General features: G+C 58.6%; 1 protein-coding gene across 1 annotated transcript; it reads right to left on the bottom strand.

Annotated features, from left to right (window-relative positions):
- Positions 1-3740: 3740 nt before the first annotated feature.
- NGFR (nerve growth factor receptor) lies at positions 3741-23394 on the bottom strand. Its single transcript, XM_045813811.2, has 6 exons — positions 23216-23394; positions 16160-16301; positions 12283-12642; positions 8408-8660; positions 6818-6978; positions 3741-6106 (listed from the first exon to the last, which is right to left on the bottom strand). Exons 1-6 carry the CDS (start codon positions 23288-23290, stop codon positions 5805-5807), a joined length of 1293 nt encoding a protein of 430 aa, XP_045669767.2. The 5' UTR covers positions 23291-23394; the 3' UTR covers positions 3741-5804.
- Between the last annotated feature and the right edge of the window lie 1699 nt (positions 23395-25093).

The raw sequence follows: 25093 nt of genomic DNA, 5'->3' as shown, positions 1-25093 counted from the left end.
GATCGGGGATTGCCAGGAGGGAAACACGGGAATTGGGAAGTGCCCGGATGCTGTGGGAAGAGGGTTGGACGCAGGGCCCTGGGGAGATGGAGGGTGAGAACTGGAATGTTCCTGAGTCTTCTTCCCTGACAGAGCCCCAGGAAAATGCTCCTGGCATCTTCCGACATGGTTGGGGAACTGAGCAGGTAGAATTGGGGTGTGGAAATGGGGACCACTGTGCAGAGCCCTAACTTTCAGTGGGGCCTGGGAGGAATCCCCTGCACGTGGGGATGAAGAGGGCCTCCCTCTCAGCATCTCTCTTGGGAAGAATACTGGGTCCCCGTATGCATGAGGGCGTTACCCCAGAGACCATCAGGGCCATGTGCTGAGAAGTGGGGGACTTTGCTGCAGCTGGAGAAGGCTCTGGAGCCTGGGGCAGGGCCCAGAGCAGGCAGATTGCTGTAGGGAGCCTGGCCTAGCTGGGAGGCCAGCATGAGGGCAGGGTGTTGGGGGCAGTCAGAAAAGAGGGGGCAGGAGGCCGAAAGTGCCCCCTTTGCCTCTGCTCTCCTGCACCGAGAAGCCTGGGGGCTCAGTTTGTCCCCTGGTCTTCTGCCCATCGGCTGCCACAAAGCTGGGGGAGGAATCTGCTTTGCATTATTGGAAGAGCTGCCTCCCCCAGGCTTATGGTCAGCAGACCCCCCCCCCAGCCTGGAGCATCATGGGAAATATCTTCTCCTGACCCCAGCTCTGGCCCAGCCCCCTGGAGCACTGGCCTCCAGGCTCAGTGGCCCTGCCACACCCCTCCTCACTGGATGAAGAGGGCTTTCACAGGCTTCCAATCTCATCTCAGCTTCACTGAACTGGGTGAAAGAGGGGAGGGAAGCACTAGGGGTAGACAAGGGGCCCTGATGGGCGGGCAAAGATGAAGGGTCCCATCATCTAGCTTAGAGAATGAAAGAGATAAAGGGAGGTTTCCCAGCCTGAGCAGAGAAGAGAGAGGCCATGGAGATGGGGGTGGGGGTGGGAGGGGAGAACTATAGGTCTCAGGGGCCTGATGACATGGGAAGAAGCAAGGCAGGCTCTCTTGGTCCTCTGAGCCTGCTGGGGGCTCCAAATGAGTCCCTCGTCTGGGAGGTATGACTCCCTAGAGTTGGCTGCCCAGTGTGGGGACCACCAGCCACACGCAGCTATAAGCACGTGGAACAGAGCTAGTCCAGACTGAAATGCGCTGTAACTATAAAATACACACTGAATTTTGAAAACCTAGTAGGAAAAAAAAATTAACGTATTCCATTAATAATTTAAAAGTATTGATTATATGTTGAAATAATCCTTTGGCTATATTGGGCTAAATAAAATATGAAGTTCCTCTCACCTGCTCCTTTTTACTCTTGTAATGTGGCTACTAGAAAATTAAAAATCAGGTATATCCAATATTTCTATTGGACAGTGCTGTTTTCGAGCACATTCACTCATTTACTCCACAAATTTTTGTTGGGTGCCAGCTCTATGCCAGGCCAGTGCCAAAGATTAGAAGGTGAGCAAAACCAGACCCTGTCTCTGGATTCCTGGCATTTACAGTAATCAAATAATCACTCAAATGGACCCTGATTGCAAAAAGCTCTGAAGAGAAAGAGTGGAGCATGATGTACTCTGGATGTGGAATCAAGAAACCTGATTTGGGTCTAGAGTATGGTGAGAGCTTCCCCAAGGAAGCACTTGGGAAAGAAGGAGCAAGTGTTCCAAACAGAAAGGACAGCATGTGCAAAGGCCCTGTGGCCAAAGGGAGCAGTGAAGCTTGAAGATCAGTAAGAGGGCTGGTGTAGGGGAACACGGAAGGGGATGAGGGTGGCTGGAGCAAGGCAGTGAGTGTGGAGGAGTTGGCAAGGGCCTCACACAGCCCTCTGAGGGCCACATTACAGATGCGAAGCTGATGAGCAGTTTTGCCCTTGTGGGGGAGTTAGAGAAGGAGGGTTGGAGGTTAGGCTGAAGGAGAGCAGAGAGGGTTTCTCCACAGTGTGCTGGGGGAGGGGGCGCAAATCTGTGGTATGATGGCTATAAGCTCTCAGCTCCGCTACCCCCAGGGACCCTAGGCCAGTATCAGCCCCTTCCATCCCCCGTCCCAATTCTACGGGCTCTGAGGAACTTTTCCCGGTGGCCTCTTCTCACCATCTCGGCAGCTTCCTTTCCTTCGGGCCGCCACTGACTTCCACCTCCCCGCCTCTCCTGCCACCCCCCACCCGCCCAACTTCAGCCAGAGCGATTGCTTTCTCAGATGAAATCTGTCTGTGGCACCCCCCTGCTTAAAACTCCTCAAGGGCTCCCCAGTGTTCTCAGAATGTAGTCCAGACCCCTTAGCCTGTCTCTTTGTAAGCCCTTCCCCATCTGGCCCCGCTGACCTTCTGCTCTCTCCGGGCTCCAGGCAGAGGAGCCTGCCCGGGCCTTCTGTGCGCTCTGCTGTCTCTCTCCTTGGGGCCTTGGCTGAGCTGTGTCCTCTGCCAGGAACACTCTCCTCCCCCAGCCTGTTGACTCCACTCATCAGGAAGGGCTCAGCTTCAATGTCCCTTTTCTGACAAGTCTTCCCAAGCCTCGGGGGGGGAGGGCAGGCTGGGGCGCCCCGCTCATCCCTAGCAGGGCACCACGTACCATCCAGGGCCTGTCTGCTGTCTCCCCATCGGGATTACAGGAGTGTGTCTCCCTGGGTCCCACAGGCAGCGTCTGGCTCTCCCCCACCAAATTAGAGGGGGCTCTCTTAGGGCGGGAATTGAACCTCCCTCATCAGATTAGAGGTACCCAAAGTCTGGGACGGTGTTTTCTCCCGCAGACGGGAGGCTCCCTCAAGTTAGAACCTGTCTCCCCATCACACTGGGGGTTACCCAGGTACCAGTGTTTTTCTTACCTACTCTGAATCTCCCCCCTCCACCTGCGCTCCTCACAGCCCTCACAGACGTGGAGGGGGTGGGAGATGGAAGACAGCTCCCCCCTCCGCCTCATGCCTGACCCTTGGCTGGGGCCCGGCTAGCCCCTGCCATGACCCTGAGACCAGGAAGGTTTGTTTGCTGTTCTTTCCGGGAAAAGCAAGCCTCCCGTGGCCTTCCCCAGCAGCCACAAGCCAGCCCCACCAGAAGACCCGGCCAAGTGACCAGCAGAGGCTGAGCTGCTCTGACCGGCTGCGGGACCAGCCTCGGAGAGGGGCGCAGGCCTGGGGCCGGGACCCCTGCCGCTTCCCCGGGCCAGGCGGGGCTCCAAGCCAGGCTGCCAGGAGCCGGGGTTGGGACCTGCCCCAGAGAGCCGCCAGGGAGGGGCCTGCCTAACTGCGGGCCAAGCAGCCGGACTCCTGCCAGGCCATCTGGAGCCAGACCCTGTGTGTGCGTGCGTGTGTGTGGGTGTGCGTGTGTGTCTCCCAGGCCATGTGGGTGGCTGGGAGCTGCGGGGTTGCGACCCGGCCCTCCCAGCCAGCCCCTGGCTCCCCTGTGGTCAGTTTTACTTCTGACATCTGGTCAAGTTCACAGCTGGCGGCTTCCTGCGTGGTCATTTTTCACTTTTCCTCTCCAAAACCTGGGGGCAGAGGGCCCCCACTCCTTCCCTCTCCCACGTCAATAAACTTCATGGCTACACATGTGCATTTGCTTGGTATCAGTGAAAACTCCCCATTTTGTGGGGGGGGACAATAGGACAGGAACTCACCAAATTAGAAATTATACCTGGGTCCCCCCACTCCCGCCACACACAACCCCCATAGGCTCCAATCACGTGTGTTTCCAGAAAAATCTTTTTGCACTGGTTTTTTTTCTTTGCTATTATAATGTTCATCATTTATGTTTTATGTGTAGGTTTTAGGAAGGCCCAAGAAATGATTACACAGGATGCAAGGGGGAGGTGACAGGGAGTCTGGAGCTCGCAGCCCCCAGCTGGGGGGCCAAAAGGGCTTCATCTCGGCCCAAAGGGAGGCGGAAGGGGCCCCAGAACCAAACACATGCTAAAACATACTTGTAGTACCCCAACCCCCTCCCCAGCTGCTGGGGAGGGAAATAAATACACTCCAATCTGGCTCTCCAGGTGCACAGGTGAGGGGCCAGCAGGTGAGTTTCCTCCCCCCATCAGATTGAGGTCACAGAAATGCCATCTACTTACAATGCCCCCAGTCCCTTACACGGAGCTGGGAGAACCCTGGGCAGGGGAGGGGGTGGCCATCAGCGCACACCCTGCTTGGGGCTTGGGGCTCGGTCATGCTAAATAGAGGGGCGCCACACTCATTCCAAAGTCAAGCAAAACAGAACAGGCCAGAAGGGACCTCATGAGACCTCACGGCCCCTCTCCGGCACCAAGCTAGGGAACAAACAATCCTTCGCAGGGTCCTCTAAACTTGGGAGAGGCCCTCCGCGGGCCACAGTCTCCCTCAGTTCCTTCTTGCTGCGTTCCCACACTGGTCCGCTTTTCTTCACTGCAACCGTCGGAGCCCAGCCAAACCCGTGCTTGCAGGAAAAGGAAGGACAGGCGGGGGGGAGCATTCCTCCACGTGCAAGCCCTCGGAAGCCAGACGCCAGCTCAAGCCTCAGCCGTCCTTGGCCCGCCAAGCCAGGGGCGAGGGAAGAGGGCAAGCTGAGTTCAAATCCCTTCAGTGTTTCTCTGGCAGCGGCCCTGGGCAGGATCCGGTCCCAGCCCAAGAGAACTCGTGGAGAAAAGCAGGATTTCTCATCCTCTGTGTGTGTGTGTGTGTGTGTGTGTGTGTGTGTGTGTGTGTATGTGTGTGCACGTGCGCGTGTGTGCGTGTGTGCATGTGTGTGTTATGTGTGTCTGTGGATCTGTTTGTCGCAGGTCGGGGCCCTGAGTCCCTAACCCCCAGGGCTGGTTTTGAAGATCCTGCCCGTGTTGGCTCTGGGGCTGTGCCGGGACGGAGGGTGCCTGCAGGCTGGGCCATACCACGGGTGCCACACTGACACGCCTGAGCGGCACCCCTTTCCACAAACACCAAACCGTGCTCGATCCAGTCCGTCACTGACCACGATGGATCAGCACACCTGGCCTTGGGCGAAGCCTCCCATCTCCACGGGGGTTGTACGGGCCTGAAGACGGTGGAGGGCAGACTGGATTTGGCTTTGAGACATTTCCCAGAGGGTTGCCTGCCCCCCTCCTCCCCCACCCCGCCCGGCTCCCTGCCCTCAAGCAAACCTGAGGCCTACACCCCCTAATTCAGAGAGTGGGGGGCCAGCCCACATTTGTCCTCCCCATTGGGAGTGGCTTTGGGCAAGTCACTCCCTCTCTCTGGGCTTGGCTGTCCTTACGTAAAACAAAGGGCGTGGACTAGACTTCAAAACCCCCTTCCAGCTCTGACAAGCCTCGGGTAGTCTTCATCTTGGGCCAGAGAGGAGGGTGAGGGGGCTGAGGGAGGATGTAGGCCACAACGATGGTCCCTCATTCCCCAAGTTCACAGTGTAGAGCCCATGGCTCTGGTTCCTCAGTCTCTCCCTTTGAGTCTCTGGGGCTTTGTCATTGCCCCCAACACCATCCTTGGTGTCAGCCCCTCAGGCCTGACACCTGCTGGGGTGGGAGGGGCTGGCCCACCTAGAAGTGTGGGGAGAAGGGAGCAGAAGATGTAAGATGTGATGGTTAGGGGCAGGGTGGGAGAGGCAGCAGGGGCGCTTCTGGCGCTGGAGACAGTGATCAGAAGCGATGGGGCCACACGGGAGCAGGGACAGGGCTGTGGTGGAGGGGCCCGGGCTCCGTGGCCCTGCCCAGAGGAGCTCAGCTCTGACGCTGGCCCGTGGGGGTGGCTGGAGCATCAGTCGTCGGAATGTGGGGGCAGGGCAGGGGCTCCGGGCGGCTCACACCGGGGACGTGGCCGTGGACTCGCTGCACAGGCTCTCAACGATGTCAGCTCGCTGGATGCGGCGCAGGGCGGCCAGGAGGGCGTCGAGCGTCGCGCTGTCCTGAGCGGCCCAGCTGGCAAGCAGGGCTCGGACGGGGCAGGCCTCGTGGGTGAAGGAGTCTATGTGCTCAGGCTGGTAGCCCAGCTCGCCTGCCAGGTGTCGCCAGGTGTCCCCCGCAGAGCCATCGAGCAGCTTCTCCACCTCCTCCCGCTTGGCTGGTGGCAGACTGCTGTACAGACCTCCATCCCCCTTGAGGGCTGCCAAGAACCCAGGGGGCATCAGAGGCTACCTCCGGACCCCCTTTTCCCTGCAGTGGGTATGGGGGCCCCGGAGGTAAGACCCAAGAAGGGCTGAGGCATTCCTCCTCCCAGGGTGGGGAAACCCCAAGGGCCCTGAGGCACAGGGATAGCCAAGAGGAGGTCCTGGTTGGGAGCAGGGCTGTGGAGGGGCCGGGGGTGCTGACTCACACCCCCTCTTGCCCACAGCTTCGGCACTAGGCCCACCATCTCACCCCATCTCGGCCCCGCAGCAATTAGTCAGGGGGGGCTGCGGGGGACATAGGACTTAGTCCCAGACTCCAGCACAGCAAGTGTCCTGGAGCTGGGCTCTGGGCCGCTAATGAGGGTCCATAATTAACTACTTGTTCCCCAGAAGTGCAGGGCAGGAGGCTAATTGCAGCCACTTTGGGGAGTAATTAGCCCTAGGGGGGACAATTAGCCTGATGAGTCTGGATGCTCCAGTTTGTCAAAGCTCCCCTCTCCCACATCTCTCCACTGGAAAGACCTCTCCTCCCCGTTCGCTCACCCTTGCTTCTCTCATCCTACACAGACACCCGGTTCCCTGTGAGCCAGCCCCTCTGGCAGTCCTTCCTCCAGTCTACCCTGAATCACTCCCTTCCTCCCTACCTCAGCCCCCCCGCCCCCCCGGCCCCCCCCCACCCCCCCACCCGGCCCAGCCTCACTGCTTACCCTGGCCTGCGGCCGTCTGAGTGTGGGGCTGCTGGTCATGCAGGCTCTGGCTGTCCACAGAGATGCCACTGTCACTGTGGAGCTTTTCCCCCTCGGGCGGGGGCGTCTGGTTCGCAGGCCGGCTGTTGGCTCCTTGTTTGTTTTCTTTACAGCTGTTCCACCTGGAGCCAGAGGACAGGCCCCGTGTCAGGTGCCTCAGGGATCTGTGCTCTGGGGTGTGGGGGCCCGGGCCCCCTCAGGTGTGCAACCCCAGCCCCCCAACCAGAACACCTATGATTCTTCTTTCTCTCCATCTCCGCCTGCCCCTGGCCTGTACCGAGAGCACCGCGCGGGCGGACCGGCGCTCAGGGCTCGGCGCGCGCCGTGAAGGTTCAGCGAAATGTTCGCGGAATGAATGGTGCCTCCGGTGATTTCTCAGGAATTCCACGGTTCCCAGTCTACCCTGCTAAACTACTCCCACATGTGTGCGGGGATAGACACAAGGATTTCCTCGGCTATTATTGGCAATATGAAAAAGCTGAAAACAAATCAAACGTGCATCTACAGAAGACTGTTGAAATAAATTAGGATCTGTCCATACACTGAGTGAGCAGTTACCAACAGTCAGATAATCCGTTACGTCCTGGGGAAAGCTCTCCCGAGGGAGATTAAGTGAAAAGGTGAGCTGTAGAGTATGGATAGTATGATCCCATTGATGCTTAAAAAAAAAACAAAAAAAACCCTGTGTGTGTTTACGTACAACTATAAAAAGTTTTATGTACATGTGTTTATAAAGGCACAGAAAATGGCTGGAAAGGATCCATTCCAAACAGATTCCAATGAGGAGAGAGGTAGGATTTGGGCAGATAAAAGAGGGCTTTTACTTTTTGCTTTACAAGACATCGGTCTTGTTTGCATTTACCCAAACAAGCATGTATTACTTTAAAGATTCTCCTTTTAAGAATGCAAAATGCGCTGAAACATTTAAAACACTTTCGGGGGCGCCTGGGTGGCTCAGTCGGTTGAGTGCCTTGGTTTTGGCTCAGGTCATGATCTCAGGGTGGTGAGATGGAGCCCCGCGTGGGCTCTGAGCTCAGCGTGGAGTCAGCTTGAGATTCTCTCTCTCCCTCTCCCTCTGCTCCTCCCCCAGCTCATGCACTCTCTCTCTCTCTCTCTCAAATAAGTAAAATCTTTAAAAATAAATAAATAAATAAGTAAAACACTTTCCAGAAGTTCTTGCACATCCTGAATTTCTGGGTGTGGGTGCCACAACGTCCCCAATGTGACATGGGAAGGAAGAGACACATGCACACATCGGTCACTGGGGGTCAGTGGGGTTTGACGGCTGAGGGCACAGGTGGCTGGTAAAGCAAGCTTGGTGTGCCTTTGGGGGTAGGGAGTCAGGGAGGGGAGCAGTATGGGGGCGGGGAGGTGCTGGTGCCAGAGCAGGACAGAGACCACCCCACTCCCCTGACATGGGGCTGCTGGAGGTAAGGATGATTGTGGTTTGGGGCTGAGTTTAAAAATGTGTGAATTTTCAGGTCAAGGTCGCAGTAAAGCCCTCCTTGAGAGCAAAGACCCTGCTCTCTGCCCCGTGTCCCCCTCTCTCACCTCTTGAAGGCAATGTAGGCCACTAGGCCCACAACCACGGCGGCCAGGATGGAGCAGTAGACAGGGATGAGGTTGTCGGTAGTGCCTCGGGTCACTACGGGCTGCGAACTGCCCATCACTGTGGTCACCACGTCGGCCACGGTGCTGGCTATGACGTCTTGCTCTGGTGGTCCCTCTGGCTCCTCCGTGCTGGGGGCGGTGCTGTCTGAGCCCTCCGAGGGTGTGGACCGGGTAATCCAACGGCCAGGGATCTCTGGGGGAAGGAGCTACAGGCGTGAGGGCCCGCTCCCCCCAACCTCTGCAAGCCCCGCCCCTGCACTTCCGACCCACTCCGGGACTTCTTCCCCAGGCCCTGCCCCGCGCCAGGGGCTACTGTGCCCAGCTATCACACACAGGCCTGAAGGCCGGGATTATGTGTATGAGTCATGATGGTGGAGAAGAGCAGGGGCCTGAGTCCCCTTCGGCTCTGTCACTGACAGACTGTGTGACCCTGGACGGTTCCCTTCACCTCTCAAGACCTCCGTTCCCCATCTATAGAATGGGGATGCTAAGAGAGGTGGTCTCTAAGCCCCCTTCCATCTGAGGTGAAGCTGTGACCCTACGACTCTCTTCTCCCTCCCTGGGTCCCCAGAAGCCTGGCATGGAGGCAAACATGCGAAGAAGAGAGAGTGGGCACCAGGCGGCCTCTAGCTGGAATCACTCTGGGAGAATGTTGTAACCTCCCTCGTCCCAGTTTGTCCCAATGGCCCCAGTCATCCCAGTCTCAGGTCTGGACACAGAGACACCTCCCCGCAAATCAGCTCCCCAAGAACTGACACTCAGCCTCCCTTCTGGTCTCTGATGTCCTAGCGCTCAGCTTGGACAGGGTAGGGGGCGCCCAGCTGGCTTGCTTCCCTCCAGCCGGTCCTTAGCCAGTGAAGCCTCTGTTTCCTGCCCTGTGTGCCCCCCCAAACCAAACCATCTGATCTCGCCACCCAGAGAAGACAGTGTTGGTAGCCCCAAGCCCCCCTGGGCGGAAGCAGGCTGTTGGTGGGGAGGAGGCCTCCAAAGAAGGTATTGCCCGCTGCCTGAGGGGGGAGGCGGGGAGGACTGTGCCTCGTCACCCACCTAGGCCCTTTCATGTCAGTGGGCACTGCCAGCCTCCCCAACAGGGGACCTGGCACCTCCTGGCAGCAGTGGGTGGCATTTTCCATTCTGCCGCCCAGCCAGGGGCAGTCCCAGGGGCGGTGGGCTCCAGACAGCCTGGGGGTACCTGTCCGGGCAAAGGTGCCTACCCCATCCGTCCTCACTTCCCACGCCTGGGGCAGGGAGGGGAAGCAGACAGGACATGCCAACGGGGTGAAGGGGAGGCCCTTTGCTCCCCAGCTCAGCCCTGCCCCACTCCCAGTTGGCCCACCCAAGTCGGAGTGGAAGCTGCCCCCTGGTCTCTCGGGCCTCCTCGGCTCAAGACAAAGATGGTTCAAAGGCCCCCATTTTCAGCACCTTCTGAGGGGTAAGGCCCCCAGATGGGAATCTGGAATCCATCTGGCTGGCACTGGGGAGGGGGCTGCCATCTGTTGCCCCATGTTCCCCCTCCCCCAGCTCAGTCCTGGGGGGCAGGGGTAGGGTAGGAAGTGGAGGAGACACAGCCCTGTCATTTGGCAGCCCCAGACAGGGTGTCGCACTGGGGAGGGTCTTCCCTTGCCCTGCTAGGGGACTGGGCAAGCTGGTGGGGCCGTCTGAGCCCTGAGGCTGAGAGACAACTGGCTGGACCACTCCCACCCCAGAGGCTGAAGGTACGTTGGGGGGTGTTGATGAATCAGGCCATCATAGAGATTCCAGAAATCTCAAATGGGAAAGACTGACAGTGGGCATTAAGGGACAGACCAGGCTGAAGACAGGGCCGTCCAGGGCACTTTCTCCTCATCTCTCCAATCCCCTCTGGGGCAGGGCTGGGGGGGGCGGTGTGGACAGAAGGATGAGATCCAGATGTGGCCATGTCCACCAGCATTCCAACCCCCTAAGCCCTTGGCGAGTCCTGACAGCCATTTCCGGAATGGGAGCTGTCAGACTTAGGGGTGGAAAGAGGGACCAGGTTACTCCCAAACCCAAATTTCGCTGGGGCGAGGGGTGGGGGGGTGGTACCCTTCTGCCCCAAGGCGGAGTGAGTCACCATGTTGACACCTGAAATGTATATGCAAGGAAGTACAGTGCACTGGAAGGGGGGGCACCCAAACCACGCATCCAATTCCATTTCCTGAAGTGTTCCCTCTGTTCCCAGCAGACATTTAACCCTTCAGAGGCTAGAGCAGGAACAGGACAGGGGCAGGACGGCTGGGAAAGTAGGGTGGTATCTGAGAGCAATCTGTGAACGCGTCAAAAGGCAGGACCCACCCCTCCCCCAGCCACCACCGTTCTTTGCTCTAACCGCACCCCTGACTAAGTCCCCCCACTGGCTGGTCCGGACTTGCCCGTGAACCGTGCGGCCCGCCTGCCTGCTGCCAGCTGCTGAAACTCCCTCCCAGCTCTGCCCTGTGCCTGACGCCACTTGCCTGTCTCCTGGCTGAGGGCAATTGCCACCGGAACCACTATATTCTGGGCCCCACTCCCCCCACCCCTCCCAAACCCCATGCAGGAAGCTTCACACGCACACCTGGTCTCAGCCCAGTTTAACCGCCCTCCCCACCCTGAGCTCCCCAAGCCGGAAGCCAGGGATCACGGGATGTGGAAGGCAGGCAGGCTCCCCACGGCAGGGGATCTGTCTCCCCCATCTGACTGGGGACTGACTGAAGGCAGAGGCTGGGCTGCCTCCACCAAAACAGGGGACCTCCTGGGAACTAAATGCTGGGACGTCTACCTCATCAGACTGGGGCAAGGGCTGTCTTTTTCCATCAGATGTGGGGCTCCCTGAACGGGCTCAGAGGGAGGGCACCCTGAGGGAGAGGTACCAAAGGAAAGCAGCCAACTAGGTGCCCAGCCACAGGGGGATGGACAGAAAGAAAGTAAAGGCGCCGTCACCCTCTCCCTGCAGCAGAAAAGCCCACTCGCCTGCCTGCAGAGCGGATGTCACCAACCAGAATCCAAAACAGCTCTGCCCCAGCCGCCATCCTTCTTCCTCCTCCCACCCAGGAGGAACTGGGTGCACTCCTTGGGGCCCCATGCCTGGCGAAGGTGAGTGCACCCAGTTCCTACCCACCCTGGGGCCGACAGCCCTCCATGTGCACTGGCCTCCTCCTTGGGCTCCCGAGCCCTGGGCCTGCTGCTGCCCTCCTTCCTCTGGGCCCTGAGGGCATTCCCTGAGTCCAACGTCATCCTTGGCTAAAGGGGAACAACCATGGTAAACCACGCACCCAGACATCACCAGTCAAAGTGGGCCAGCCACCTTCCCTAACCCACAACATCCCTGAAAACTGTATGACCCATGAGGAAACGGAGGTCCAGAGACAAGAGCGACCTCCCTACCATCACTCAGATAGTGACAGGGCAGATTGCTCCCCAGGTCCCAGGGCCAAAAACCACCGTGGACCCAGACCAGAGCCAAAGAGGCCCAACTCCTGAGGGTCCTCAAGCCCCTTTTTCCAGCCCAGAGAGCCCTCTCCAGGATCAGGGCCACGGTGGCCACCTCTGAGCTGCTATCTGCTGCCCATCCAATCCCGAGCTGGCAGCCACCGATGAAGAAAGCCCTGGCCACTGAGTTGGAGCGGAGCCGCCGCCTGGGAGGAGGACGCGGACTTTCCAAACACGCAGTCCACGGCAGGACACAGTGAGAGGGTCCTATGGGCCTGGGGTTTCGGGGAGGCCGGCTGGAGGCCAGCGAGCACGCCCCCAAACCCCCCTCCTGGCCGCCCCCGGCCCTCCCCGACCCCCAGGGGGCGACCTCGGCCCGGCGCGCTCACCCTCGCACTCGGCGTCGGCCCAGCGCGTGCACTCGCGCAGCTGGCGCTCGGTGTCCTCGCACACGGTGCAGGGCAGGCACGGGTCCACGTGGTTGGCCTCGTCGGAGTACGTGCCGTCGGGACACTCCTCGCACACGGTGTTCTGCCGGTCCTGGCACGAGAACACGAGGCCCGAGCCCGCCTCGCACACGCGGCACGCCTCGCAGCGGCCCGTTGTCTCATCCTGGTAGTAGCCGTAGGCGCAGCGGCACACGGCATCGTCCGCCTCCACGCACGGCGCCGACATGCTCTGCAGGCCCACGCACTCGGTGCACGGCTTGCACGGCTCCGTGGCGCTCACCACGTCCGAGAAGGTCACGCCTGGGGGCAGAGGGACACGCGGGGCAGCCGGGGGCACGAAGTTCGCCGCCCGCCCCCTGGGCACCTGGGAGGCAGAGGGGAGGCGGGCGGGGGGGGCTGCCCGTGGGACCCTCCTCCCTCGGGATCCCGGGTCTGTGAGAAGGAGGAAGGGGGCCAGGAGCACCGGGAGCCCTAGGCCTGGAAACAGTGACTGTGAGGCTCCGCGGGGAAACCCAGCTGGAGCCCCGCACATTTCTTGGCAAATTCTCTTTAGAGAGTTCCCAGCGCTGTACCCTTGTTCCCAGCACGATTAAGGAATAATCTGAGCGTAGTTCCCACCCAGCCTTCCCCGCAGGCCAGAGCTGGGCTGTGAACCCTACCCAGGCACGGGCGGGCCTTCACCCTCACGAGGGAGCCTCCCGCCTCCGCTGTCCTTCTAGTCCTCTCCGCGCGGGTGGGGGCTCAGGTGTGGCCTGACCAGGGTTAGACGGCAGAATTTCCCACCCATGGCGCTACCCTACGCTGCTTAAGGGCTTGGCTCTTGAAGGTGGGAATGGACTTCCCGACGAGGTAACAGCAGGAGGGATTGGAGCTAGAAAGCAAGAAGGACCTGCCCGTATGGTCCTCTGCCCTTCCCAGTGGCACAAAGGGGAGATTTCCAAGCTCACTCTTGACTCATGCTCTCTTAATGGATGTGAGGTCTAATCTAATAAGGGGAGGAACGCTGGGGGATGCCAGGGTCCTCTCCTCTGTGTGCAAGGAGGGGGAAGGCACAGAGCCAAATCTTCTCCATCCCTACCTCCCAGGTGCAGAACTCTGTGCCAGTCTGATTCCAAGAGGATGTATCCTTGCTTCAAGGGCAGAAAGAGCAGGATTTAGGAATCGGGAACCAGGGAAGGAGTGTTCAGAATGTGGACGCAGGGAAGGAGTGTTCAGAATGTGGACGCAGAAGTAAAGTCTAGGATCCCACTGGAGGGAAATCGAGGCCTATTGTGGGTTCTGCTCTCAACCTTTTCTAAAGGAATCAAAAGACCAGACGGAGCACAGAGTCATTATCTTCGGGTGGGGGGGGGGGGGGCGGATGGAGAAGCAGATGTAAAGAAAGGAAAGCAGAGAGAAATGAAAAGGAAAGCAACTGAGGGGAAGAGAAGACAAGACAGGGATGGGCCTGGAAGGAGACAGTTTCCAGCCGGTTCTGGCAGAGGAACGAACCGCCTGTGTCTCTCTTCCCAGGAACAGGGCCGACCTGGACCCAAACCTGCTTCTGCCACTTATTAGCTCTGTGACTCTGGGTGTTTCACGTCACCTCTTTGAGCTTTTTTTCTTTCTCTGTAAAACAGAGAATAATATCTCCACTCACAGGGTTGCGGTGAGGAATGAATGAAATTCGACCATAAAGCACTAGGCACACCGCAGGGACCCGACCAAGGGTGGGCTCCCTGGGGTGGGCAGCGGCAAGTCCGGTGAACTTGGGTTGCAGGGATAGAGTCTGCAGAAAGGACTTCCGAACATAAACAGCCAAGGCAGGACATCCAGTTTAGACAAACAGGAGGGTTCTATCTGGTTGGCACGTGGCAGGGGTGGGGGGTGGGTTTAGTCACACTGCAGGGGGAGAGAAATGGGGGGGTTGCCCATGGGAAAATACAGAAAATTAGTAGAAAACTCCTGGGAGACAGTTTTAGGGGGTGGGAAAAATGTGGTCTTTTTTGGCAGAGAATGAAGGCAGGAGCTTAATGGGTTTCCTTGTGGAAACGTTTTGAAGATAGAGGGAAAGTCCGCTGGGGTCTCCATCCCATAAAGTGAGCTTATAAAGGCGGCCTGTTAACGCAGCTGGAGCGGGGGAGGGGAACAGAGGGAGCAAATGGGAGCGTGGACTCCTGCCACCACCTCCTAGCTGGTGTCCAGCTCCTGTCTCCCTTTCCCCGGAGATGCCAGAGCCTGCCTCTCCCAGGCTCCTCTACCCCACCTCTTGCTTTGACAGAAGGGAGTGGGTTCCCATCCTGGGAGACTTAGGGCCCAGGGCGGAGAGGACCTGGGCAGGAGTCTAGGAAATGAGAGAGGTCCCAGCACAGCCAATGGTTGGCCAACCCTGTCCTGGGAAGGAAACCCTGGTAGGGCAGGGCAGGTGGCCAGATGGCCAGGTGGTAAAGGCATTACGGGATGCCTAGCCTCCCCATCGAGGCCCAGGCCTTTCTCTCCTGCGGGATGGAGCTCCAGGATCCACAGGCATGGAGAGAGGAAAACTGTGTGTCCGGGGATACCAAGGAGTTGGGGTTGCCTGGTAGATAGGCTGTGTGTGTGTGTTGGGGGAGGGGGGTTGAGAGAAGAATCCAGGGGTCAGACTAGGCAGATGGGTCCAGAGCTCCCTGTTCCTGGGACACCTGGGTGGCTCAGTTGGTTAATCGTCTGACTCTTGGTTTCAGCTCGGGTCATGATCTCGGGGTTGTGGGATCGAGCCCCGAGTTGGGCTCTGTGCTCAGTGGGGAGTCTGCTTAGGATTTTCTCTCTCTCTCCCTCTACCCCTCCCCTCTGTGTTCTCTCTCTCTCTCAAATAAACAAATAAATCGTAAAAGAAGAAGAAGAAGAAGAAGAAGAAGAAGAAGAAGAAGAAGAAGAAGAAGAAGAAGAAGAAGAAGAAGAAGAAGAGTTCCCAGTTCCTATGCCCTTGTTCCCATCATGATTAAAGAAGAATCTGGTATGGTTCCCACCCGCCCTCCAGGTGGGCGGAAGGTGCCAAGTAGGAGGCAGGATGTGACCCTAGGCAGGGAGGAAAGGTTCTGGGCAGGCGAAGAGCACTGAGCCCATGGCCTGAAGGCAGCAACTGAGGCTGGGGGCATCCAGCAGGAACAGAGAGTCCTGGGTCAAAAGCACACAGAATTGAGACCGCAGACCTGCCGTCCTTCTGAATCCCTTAGCAGCAGCCCCGGAAGATGGGGTTCTCTCCCCTTCCCGAGGAAATCCCAGGTAGGACAGGCCACAGCAGCCCTCTCCCCTCTCCCATCAGACACCACCCCACAGTGAGGACAGTCCCCACTCTTGCTACTTCTGGAAAGCTCCGCTTCCATGGGCAGAGCTGGGGAACAGCTGGCCTGGGGGGAAGGTTAGCCACACCCTCCCAGGATCCCCCAAGGTCAGTTTCCAGATTTGATCCTCCTCCCCTCCCCCCAAACACGGGGAGGGTAAGTGGCAGCCATTGATTTTACAGTGCAGATGCTATTTTTAGCTGGTCTTCGCATCAGCTACTCCTCCCACCTGGCCACATTCTCCTACCAGGCCTCTCCACCTGGGGGCTGGGAAGGGGCTCCCCCTGCAGATCCCTATCACGAGGTCCCCCTCCTCCCTCAGCATACTTCCCTCAGCCATTCTCAGCTTCCCTTCTCGCCTCCTATTCTGGCTCAGACCCATTCCGGCGCCCATACAGAGGTGGGCAGGGAACCCTGATTGGGGGCAGAGCCCTTGTCAGGCTTCTAATGGGCATGCGCCTCCCGGTGCCCTCCCTTTCCCCCCGCCCCTCCCCCGACCGCCCCCCTGTACTCACTGTCCAGGCAGGGCTCACACACGGTCTGGTTGGCTCCGCAAGGCTGGGCCACCCCCTCACCCAGGTTGCAGGCTTTGCAGCACTCCCCGCTGTGGGTGTATAGGCCCGTGGGACATGCCTCCTTGGCAGCTCCAAGGAACACCTGGGCAGGGGGATAGATCAGAAGGTCAGACTGGCGAGAGAAGCGAGAGGGGGGTGTCTTCCAAGAGATCAAACACCCCCTCCTAAAGCCTTCTATTGGAACCACCTGGGCCCGGATGAGCTCACCACAGAGGCATTAGGCACATCAAAGCTGGCGGGGAAGAAAGGCAGTGGGGGACAGCGTGCGCCCCTGCAGGCTGCCAGGGGTGTGAGGTCAGAGCCCTGGATGCTGACGTTCTACAGAGTTCATCTTGGGGTTACGGCAACTCCTGGAATCCCGAAGATACACCACAGGGGGAAGGCGGCCTGGGACCCAGCCGTGGGCCTTTGGCCAGTACAGGTTACAGGTCTTGGGCGCAGGGCTCCCCGCCAAGGGGGCAACTGGAAGCTAAACTCGGGCCCAGACGCCACTTACTGGGAGGCACAGCTGCAGGCGTCTCTGTCTCCACAGTGGGAAGCCTTTTTCTAGCAAAGACTAGCAGGGCCCTCCTCCAGGTCCTTCATTCTACCATTCCACCTATTAAATATGCAATGAGCAGAATAATCAATATTGGGGTCTCGGGTTCGAATTCCGACGGTGCCCTGGAGTTCTGACCCGCTCTGCTTTCCCTCTCTGAGTCCTCACCTCTCCTCACCCACGGAGAGAGAGACCACTCAGGCCAGAGCAAAGAACCGGCCAATTGGCAAGAGTCTGGCAGCAACCAGGGAGAAAGGGGAGCCTGTTAGTGATAATGAAGTGGCCTCTCTCACCAGCCGCAGCCCTGCTCCACCAGAGTCTGATTTCCAGGCACCAGCCCTCTCCACTCCCCGCCCCCATGCAGCCGGTGGGAACAGCGTTGGAACCAGGGGAAAGGGGAGTCAAATTCCTGCCACCAAGGCATCTTTGCTCTTTGCTCATGGATGGAACGATTTAGCACCAGATTCCCGGGGCGGGGGGGGGGGGGGGAATGCTGCCCACTTGCTTTATGTTTCTGTTCCTTAAAAAAAAAAAAAAAAAAAAAGCTTCATGTCTAATAAAACTCCAAAGCCTGTTTCCCTGGCCTCAGACCAGGCAGTTCCCATTCAGTACCAAGAGGAAGTATGGGCTCTGGGGTCATGGGACTAGAGGGGAGTGTTAAAGGTCCTTTTGGACATTCTTCTGCTTCCCCGTTGGCAAGATCATAGCCCAAAATACTCCCTTTCCCTCCGATCCTTCAAACTAGGGAAGGAGGGGGTTGGACAGGTCAGATCTGTCTAGGAGGCAGCTGGTGGTCCTCAGGAGACCAGCAGGGAGGGCGCGGGCCGCACAGGAGGGGATGTCCTTGGGTATTTGCCACCATCTCCTCCCAGGTGGTAGGAACAAGGGTCTGGGAACATCTGCAGACCAGAAACCAGGAGGGGTGGGGGCGAGGGCTGTCCCAGATGCAAGCTTTTCCCTAGGAGAGAGAGCGAGATTCCAGAAGGGTCTGTTTGGATTTCTTTTCATCCTTGAGGGCTCATGCTTAAATGTCACTTCTTCAAGAAAGTGATCCTGTGGCCCCCACACCTCCCAGATGAGACGGAGTGGCCCTGTGACATGTGGCCCCTATTTACTGTGCTCATCTGGTCTGACACGCTGCAGTGTCCCCCACCTCACCGTTAGCTCCCGGAGGGCAGGACTGTTGTCGCCCCAGCGCCTGGTACCCAACCAGTATATCTATGGGATTGCCGAATGTGAAAATACAGTACGACCTCAGTTATCTAGAACTCCGAGCCGGGAAGTGTGGGGTAGCGGTGACTTTCTGGATAGCCGAATGTCCCAAGAGGTGAGGATTTGCTGCTCTGATCACCTACTGTTTTTCATTTTAACCGTGGGGGCTGCACCCTTCTGATTCTAGAACATACCCTCTCCGTTTCGCGGTGACTCAGGGACTCAGTGATTATTCTGGAGCCCTTGTGTTCTTTATCCCAAATCACCACACTTTTGTCTCTGAATTCTACCATCAGCCTTTTTTTTAAATTTATTTTAGTGTTTCTGTCTCCCTCCTTCCTGTCAAGATATAAGTTTTCGGGGTGCCTGGGTGGCTCAGTCGTTAAGCGTCTGCCTTCGGCTCAGGGCATGATCCCGGTGTTCTGGGATCTAGCCCCACATCAGGCTCCTCCCCTGGGAGCCTGCTTCTTCCTCTCCCACTCCCCCTGCCTGTGTTCCCTCTCTTGCTGGCTGTCTTTCTCTCTGTCAAGTAAATGAATAAAATCTTAAAAAAAAAAAAAAAAGATATCAGTTGTCAATTTTCGCTGCTACCAGACTGTGATCCGAGCAGCCCCTCCCCCTACCATTCTAACTCAGTGGGTCAAACTGAATCTGTAGAAACCATGTAACTAGCTGGATAGGAAGGTGTAGGTAGGAGCTGAACCAGGAGGGGGCCATTCTCTGAATAGAAAGCGTGAGCTGGCCTCCGTGGCTCTGAATCCTGGCTCACGGCTTAGAGCTGGGTGATCTGGGACAGGCTGGAATCTCTCTTTGCCTCAGTTTCTTCATCTTCAGATAAGGGTGATGGTACCTGCCTCATCAGATTGAAGAAGGTGTTTATACACTTCAGGATCCCTCTGTTTTCTTTCCCAAGGTCTTTCTTGCCTCTTTTGTGGCTTTTGGCTGGGTTCCAGTTGGCTGAGGTCAGCAGAGAGCTGGGCTGTGGAGAGCTGAGGGGGGGGGGGTCTGTCCATGGCACTCGACTGGCCCCTGCATGCCCTTCTTCCTCGAGGCCTGCTCTCCCTGCCACAGACCGCGGTCCTCTCTCTTCTCCCGAGTCTTGCATTTGGACTCCAGGCCCCAGAATTAGCGATCGTGTGTTTCCTGGGCTTGTATTATGTGTCCTATTTCAAAACACCCCAGACCTGCTTCTGAACAGTCTGCCCCTTTGGGGCAATTCCCAGTCTCCCTAAGCTTGCATTTTCCCGCCTAAAACGTGGGGTCGGTAATATTGACTGCTCAGGGTTGCCATGAAAATTACATGAAATAATGTATGCAGTCTGTCCAATATACAGTAGGCGTTCAATAAATGTTCCTTATCAAAGAAGTGGCTCCTCTCAGGCTGAGCTGCTGAGCCTGGCGAGGGAGGCAGTGGGAGGGGAGAGCTGAAGTCAGGCCCAAAGAGAGGAAACTAGCTAAGGGGAAGGGCAGGATAGGCATGAAGAAAGACCCACCAGGAAGAGTCTGAAGAAGGCACGGGGACCAAAGGAGAATGGAAACTGTTCTCCTCGCAGTTCATTAATTAACAACTATTTACTAGTTAACAACTATTTGCTCAGCATTGAACTAAGAGTTTCCAATGAGACATGGTCCCTGACCCTCCCCACCCCTGCCTGGGGAAGTCACAGTCCCATGAGGGAGAGGAGATAATCACTCCACGAGGCTACTCCAGAAGCCAAGATGCTGAGGGGGAGGGACTTGAGAGACTGCCTTCATCTCCTCTCTGACAGCTGGGGAAACCGAGGCTCACAGAGGCAATTCTGCTAAGTGGCTTAATGCCCGGCCCCTGCCACACCCTCTACTGGTCCAGGGCGGGGCAGTCTTGGGAAGCAAGGAGGGATGACACGGACTCAGACTTCCTGCTCCAAAATGATCAATTTACCAAAATGGTAGAACCACGTGCCTGAAATCGACATTGATTACACTTACTCATTTCCAATTTGATGGAATGATTTCAACACATTTTTGAGAATGTTTGCAATCCTCTTGCCATTTCAAGTCTTTTCAGAAAACGAAGGTGGAATCGCCCTTAGATGAACTGACTTTTTAAAAACCTTGAAACATTTAAAAAATTGGACGAAATAGAAAACACACCAAAATGGTTGAAAGCACTTGAACCTATATGACTGCTTCAGCGTGATGAGCCCTCACCCTTCACAACAGTTTCAGAGAAGGGGTTCCTTAGGTGAATGGAGCCATTAGCCACCGCCATGGGGTCGGAGAGTTTTCAAATATGTGGAGGGTCTTTTGAGGTCATTGCAAACCCGGGGAGAAGCTGGCACATGCGCTTTACTCCTTTAGATAGCAGTTGAATTTGGGGTAGGAGATGAGCTAATTACTGATGCTGAGGCTGCCTGAAGACTTTGAGAGGGGCCTGGGGACTATGGGTGGGGAGAAGGGGCTCAGTTCCAAATTTGTGGCGCCAAGGACATAGGACACAGATCTAATATTCAGGGCTAGTGATGGTTAAGGTCCTCCTGCCCCTCCGTGATCTAGAACTAGAAGGCTGGGGCGGGGGTGGGGGGAGGAGAGACCGGGACACAGAGGACAGAATAAACTCCAAGCCAAGCATTCTGGGTTCCAACAAGGGCGCCACCACGCAGGGACTGGGGGAAGGAAGCCTGTTTCATGCCCCAAAAGTCTGGGAGGTTCAACTCCCTCAACTGTAAAATGGGAATAACTAGATTTACTCTGCAGGGATCTTATAAAGATTAAATGACACAAGAGAAATTACCCAGGGCAGTGTGTGGCACATAGTAGGCCCTCAGCCAATTTTATTACTCCCTCCCCCCATCCCGTCCCGGGAAGAATCTAGGCTCGTGAATGGGCCCGGCCGGTACAGGGGGGTGGAGACCCCTTCCATCCCGGAGCTGCCTCCCCCGCCGGGGCCGCTCCTGAGTCCTCCCATTTGCTGCCCTCGTTGCATCCCTATTAGGCGCATTAGCCAGCCCGGCGGCTCCGGTTACAGACGTCTGAATGACAAAGTGCCTCCATTACCGGCGCGGCCCGCCAGCCCAGCCGCCGGGACGCGCTCTGGTTTCAGCACTCTACCGCCGCGGCCCAGGAAGAAACTCGGACCGCCGCGCTGCGCAGAGCCAGCCCGCAGACAGCAGCCCCGCCGCGAGGCGGAGGCAAGAGCCGCAGGGGCTGCGAGCGGCCGGCTCTGCGCGGGGTCTACCTTCCCGAGCCCCCAGGCCCTCCGCGCCCAGCTGCCCTCTTCCCTCGCCTCTTCTCTATTGGGGGTGGGGGGACACTCTCCTCAGCCCGGGTCCGGAGCTCACGCCCTCGCCGCTCCGGGGGCCGCACTACTGCCCCCCCCCAGCCCCACCTCCCCGGTCAAGAAGCATCTCTAACCCACCGCGTTAGTCAGCAGACTTGTCCGCAGTCACCCCCAAATCTCCGGAGAAGCCACAGGTACTGACAGCTCCAGGGGGCTGAGCTTCGGGGATGGGGCCAGCGTCCGGAGTGGGTCTCCGCCCACTCCAGCCCCCACGTTCCACCTCCGGCCTGACTCTGGGGATGGTGTCCAGCCCGCTCCCCGCCGAGAGACGCGGTTCTTGTAGGGCGCTGGGACGCCGGGCTGCCCTGCTACGAGGTATGGGGAGTACTGCGCTGGGAATCAGGTGCGGGACAGCCTGGCTAGCACTCTGGTTTAACTTGCTTGTGAGGTCTTAGCCAAGTCGTTTAAACTCTCAGAGTCTCAGTCTTCCTTCCTGTAAAATGGGGGTTGGGAGCGCAACGCCTGAGCGAAATGAAGATGGCAGGGAGAGTGACGACACCTCTTCCATTGCCAAATTCCGTGGGGGCACTCCGTTCCTGGCCCCACACAGGTCACATCGGGACTACGGGACAGACTTAGATGCTTAAGAGGACCCGCAGTCCCCTGCGGAGGCAGAATCCGCGGCGTCCCAGCGCCTCCGTCCGGTTCGGTGCCCAGCGTCCTCCACCGAAAGCGGGGGTGGGGGGCGGCGCGGGCGGAATCCCGATCCGCTGGGCTCTGGAGCTGAGCGAACTGCGGGCGCGGCGCTCCCGCGGCTTAACTTAATGGGGGGATCTGAGCGGGGGCGCGGCGCCCAGCCTGAGTCGCGCCCGCAGCTGCGGGTGGCACAGCCCTTGCCTCTCAGCGCCCCCTGCGGGCCGCCTCCGCTGCCGCGACCCCGGGCTGCGCGCCGCCGGGACCTTCCCCGCCTCGCGAGTCCCGGCGCTCTGCACCTTGAGACTTGGCTGCAGCCAGACCCGGTAGCACGATGCCCGCTCCATCCATTCCGGTCCCCCACGAGGCTTCAAACCGCCACAGTGAGCGCGTCGGAGGAGCCCGCGGGTCGCGGGGGAGGCAGGGAGCGGGTTCGCCCCGGCGAAGTGGGCGCTCCCTTCCCAGCCTCGGATCCCCAGCCTCAGTTCCCAGACTGGGCGAGGCCGCGAGAAAGAGCGCGCGACAGGCGCGGGAAACGTTCGTCCCTCTGCTCTGTCTGCTTGTCCTACTGTCCCTCGGCGGGCAGGCGTGGCCCCGACCACTTCGGGGTCCGCTCTCCCTTCTCCGCCCTCTTTCATTTCGCTGGCATCTCTCTCTCTCCCTCGCTGCCGTCCTTTTTCTGCCCTCCCTAACCCACTTCGCTCTCTTCAGCCGACCGCCGCTCCCCGAAGCTCTCCCTCCCACGCCCCTCCCCCCCATTGTCTGGCTGGCCCTCATTGTCCGATGCCCGGTCCCCTCAGACTCCAGTCCCTCCGACCTCCCCCATTGTTCTATCTCCTTGTCTCTGGTTCCCCGCCCCAGCCCCGCTCGTCCCTCATATCTCTAATCCCCGTCCCATCCCCCTCCCTTCAGCCTGGGTTCCGTCCCACGACCCTCCAGAGATCAAGGTGCCCAGGAGGAAAGTCGCCTCGAGAGCCGAGCGTCCAAACGCTGTCTAGGAGAACCCAGGCATCCGAGAGACCCCCTCTCAGCTCCTCCATTCGCACGCTCCGCCGTACCTGAGGACCCGCATCCGTGCGCCCCTCTCTCCTGCATCTCTACCCTTGGTCTTAGGGTCGCTCCTGCGCTCTGAGAACCCTAGACGCTCCGCGGTGGATCCTGGCAGCGGAGCTCCTCTCCCGCCATCCACCCCCAGCATCTGGGACCCGAACGCTCCGTTCTGTTTTCTCTCGGGGAAACCATTGGGGTTCCAGTCCGAGGAGAGGGCGCAGGCTGCCCTCAGGCTAGCACTCACCCCCAGGAGCAGGAGCAGCAGCAGCAGCAGCAGGCGCGGCCCGTCCATGGCGCAGCCGGCGGCACCTGCCCCCATCGCCAGCCTCCCGCGGCAGCGCTCGGCTTCCAGTTGAGTCCGCGAGCGGACGGATAGGGCTACGCTGCGCTGCGCTCCAGCGCCAGCCCCCCAGAGCTGGCCGAGGCTCCGCTCACTCTGGCTGCGGGCGGGAGGGGCTGGGAGAAGCCAGTGCGGCGGCCCCGCCTCCTCCCCGCCCAGCCCGCCCACCCCCGGAACCGCGCCCGCCCGCCCCGCCGCCTCCGGCAGGGGAGAGGAGGGGAAGGGAGGGCTTGCGGGGAGTTGCGCGCCCGCGCGCCCCGCGGCCGCTTTTCCGCGCCCGGGCCCTCGGAGCCTCTCCCGACTCCGCCCCGGTACCCAGCGCCGGGTCCGAGCTACTGCGCGTCGCTCCCGGATGCTGTGGGCTCGGGGACCAGGGCATCCCCTCTGCGGCTCCCGCGCCTCTCCGCTGCAGACCCCCGCAGCGTTCACTTTCTTACCCATCTTCCTCTGCCTCCAGCCTCAGCTTCTTCCCTGGGGCCCTGCTCCCTACCCAGCCGTCGTCAGCAAGAATGCCCACTGCCCGCCCCGCCCTTCATCTCCTGGTCCACACCCGACCCCTACCTCTGTCCCTTCCCAGTGCAAAGGCCTAGGGGAAGGGGAGGGGAGGAGTAGCAGGTGGCCTGACCCGACAGTGTGCAGAAGGGACGTTAAGGTGGAGTCCATCCCGATGTTATCTGAATTCTCAAAAGATGGGTTTGAACGGGTCACAGGTGTGCACAGAAGACACAGGAATCCACCCACGCTCGAGCTCACATACGTGTGCTTAGGCGGTACATGTGTTCACACCCCCGCACGCACGGAAACCTGTGCGTTCTACACATGCATGTGCACCTACACACTCATGCACACTTGCACGTGTGGTCATAACATTCAAGCACACACACTCTCCTACACATTCACCTGTGCAGTCACCTCCACACGAGCCCTCACAGGTACAGTGTCTCACACAAGTGCACACACGTTCGTGAACACGCACACCCATACACAAACATACAGTTCTATCCTCAACAATACAGCCTTCACTGGACTGTATTTCCATCGGCTCATGAGCTCCCTGCAGACGGGGACTATGGTTTCTTATCGGAATGCCTGGTACACGGCAGGTGTTCAATAAAGGCCCATGGAAGGGAATAAAAGGCAAAGTGGTTGGAGGGACTCACATCCATGTACCATGTACTATGTAAGCATCCCCAGGACCACATTCGCCGCGCCCTAGAAACCATAGCAGGTCCCAATCACAGGCCCCTGGCAACTCAGGGAGAGGACCCCCAGTCTTCCCGAGGGAAGCACCCCACCTCAGTGCTTCCTCCCTGCCTGTCCCCACCCTTTCCTGATCCCCTGGCAAGGAGACCATGAAACAGAGAGCTTGTAAGGGGCAAGGCTACAAAGCCCATCCCCACGCCCTGATCTTGGCCATGCGTGGACCTCAGTTTTGACTTAGAAAAAAATAGTACCACCCTCCCACATTACAGGAAGAGGGGGGAGATCAAGCGCACTTGCAAAGCAAGCATCCAAGCTCTTGGTAGGTGATTCCCTAGACCAGCTGAAGCTAATTTATTCATTCACGGGGGGGGGGGGATCTTCCCTGTGAATGTCTTTCCTATGTATGCAACAAAGTCCAAGGGACAGCCTCAGAAAAAAACAGGTGGACATCCCTTGAGCGTGAGTGTGGGTGACCCCCCACCTCCAAGGCCAGGCAGCTAGCCCTTCTTCAGGAATCCCTGAGGAGTCCCTCTCCCCTCAGGGACCACCTCTAAACCGTTTCCTCCTCCAGCGGCTTTT

Source organism: Ursus americanus, chromosome 23 (assembly GCF_024610735.1).
Source record: "Ursus americanus isolate L20-20 chromosome 23, mUrsAme1.1.p, whole genome shotgun sequence".
Classification (NCBI taxonomy): Eukaryota; Metazoa; Chordata; class Mammalia; order Carnivora; family Ursidae; genus Ursus; species Ursus americanus.
The sequence above is the reverse complement of the archived record's forward strand: the minus strand, read 5'-3'. Positions and strand labels throughout refer to the sequence as shown.

What these genes read in the sequence shown, in the direction of transcription:
- NGFR (XM_045813811.2), bottom strand. Translation starts at nt 23,290, where the DNA reads ATGGGGGCAGGTGCCGCCGGCTGCGCCATGGACGGGCCGCGCCTGCTG. An exon ending in GCCTACATTGCCTTCAAGAG is followed by an intron (nt 6,979 to 8,407) that starts GTGAGAGAGGGG and finishes CTCTGGCTCCAG; the next exon opens with GTGGAACAGCTGTAAAGAAA. An exon ending in TCAGACGGCCGCAGGCCAGG is followed by an intron (nt 6,107 to 6,817) that starts GTAAGCAGTGAG and finishes GGTTCTTGGCAG; the next exon opens with CCCTCAAGGGGGATGGAGGT.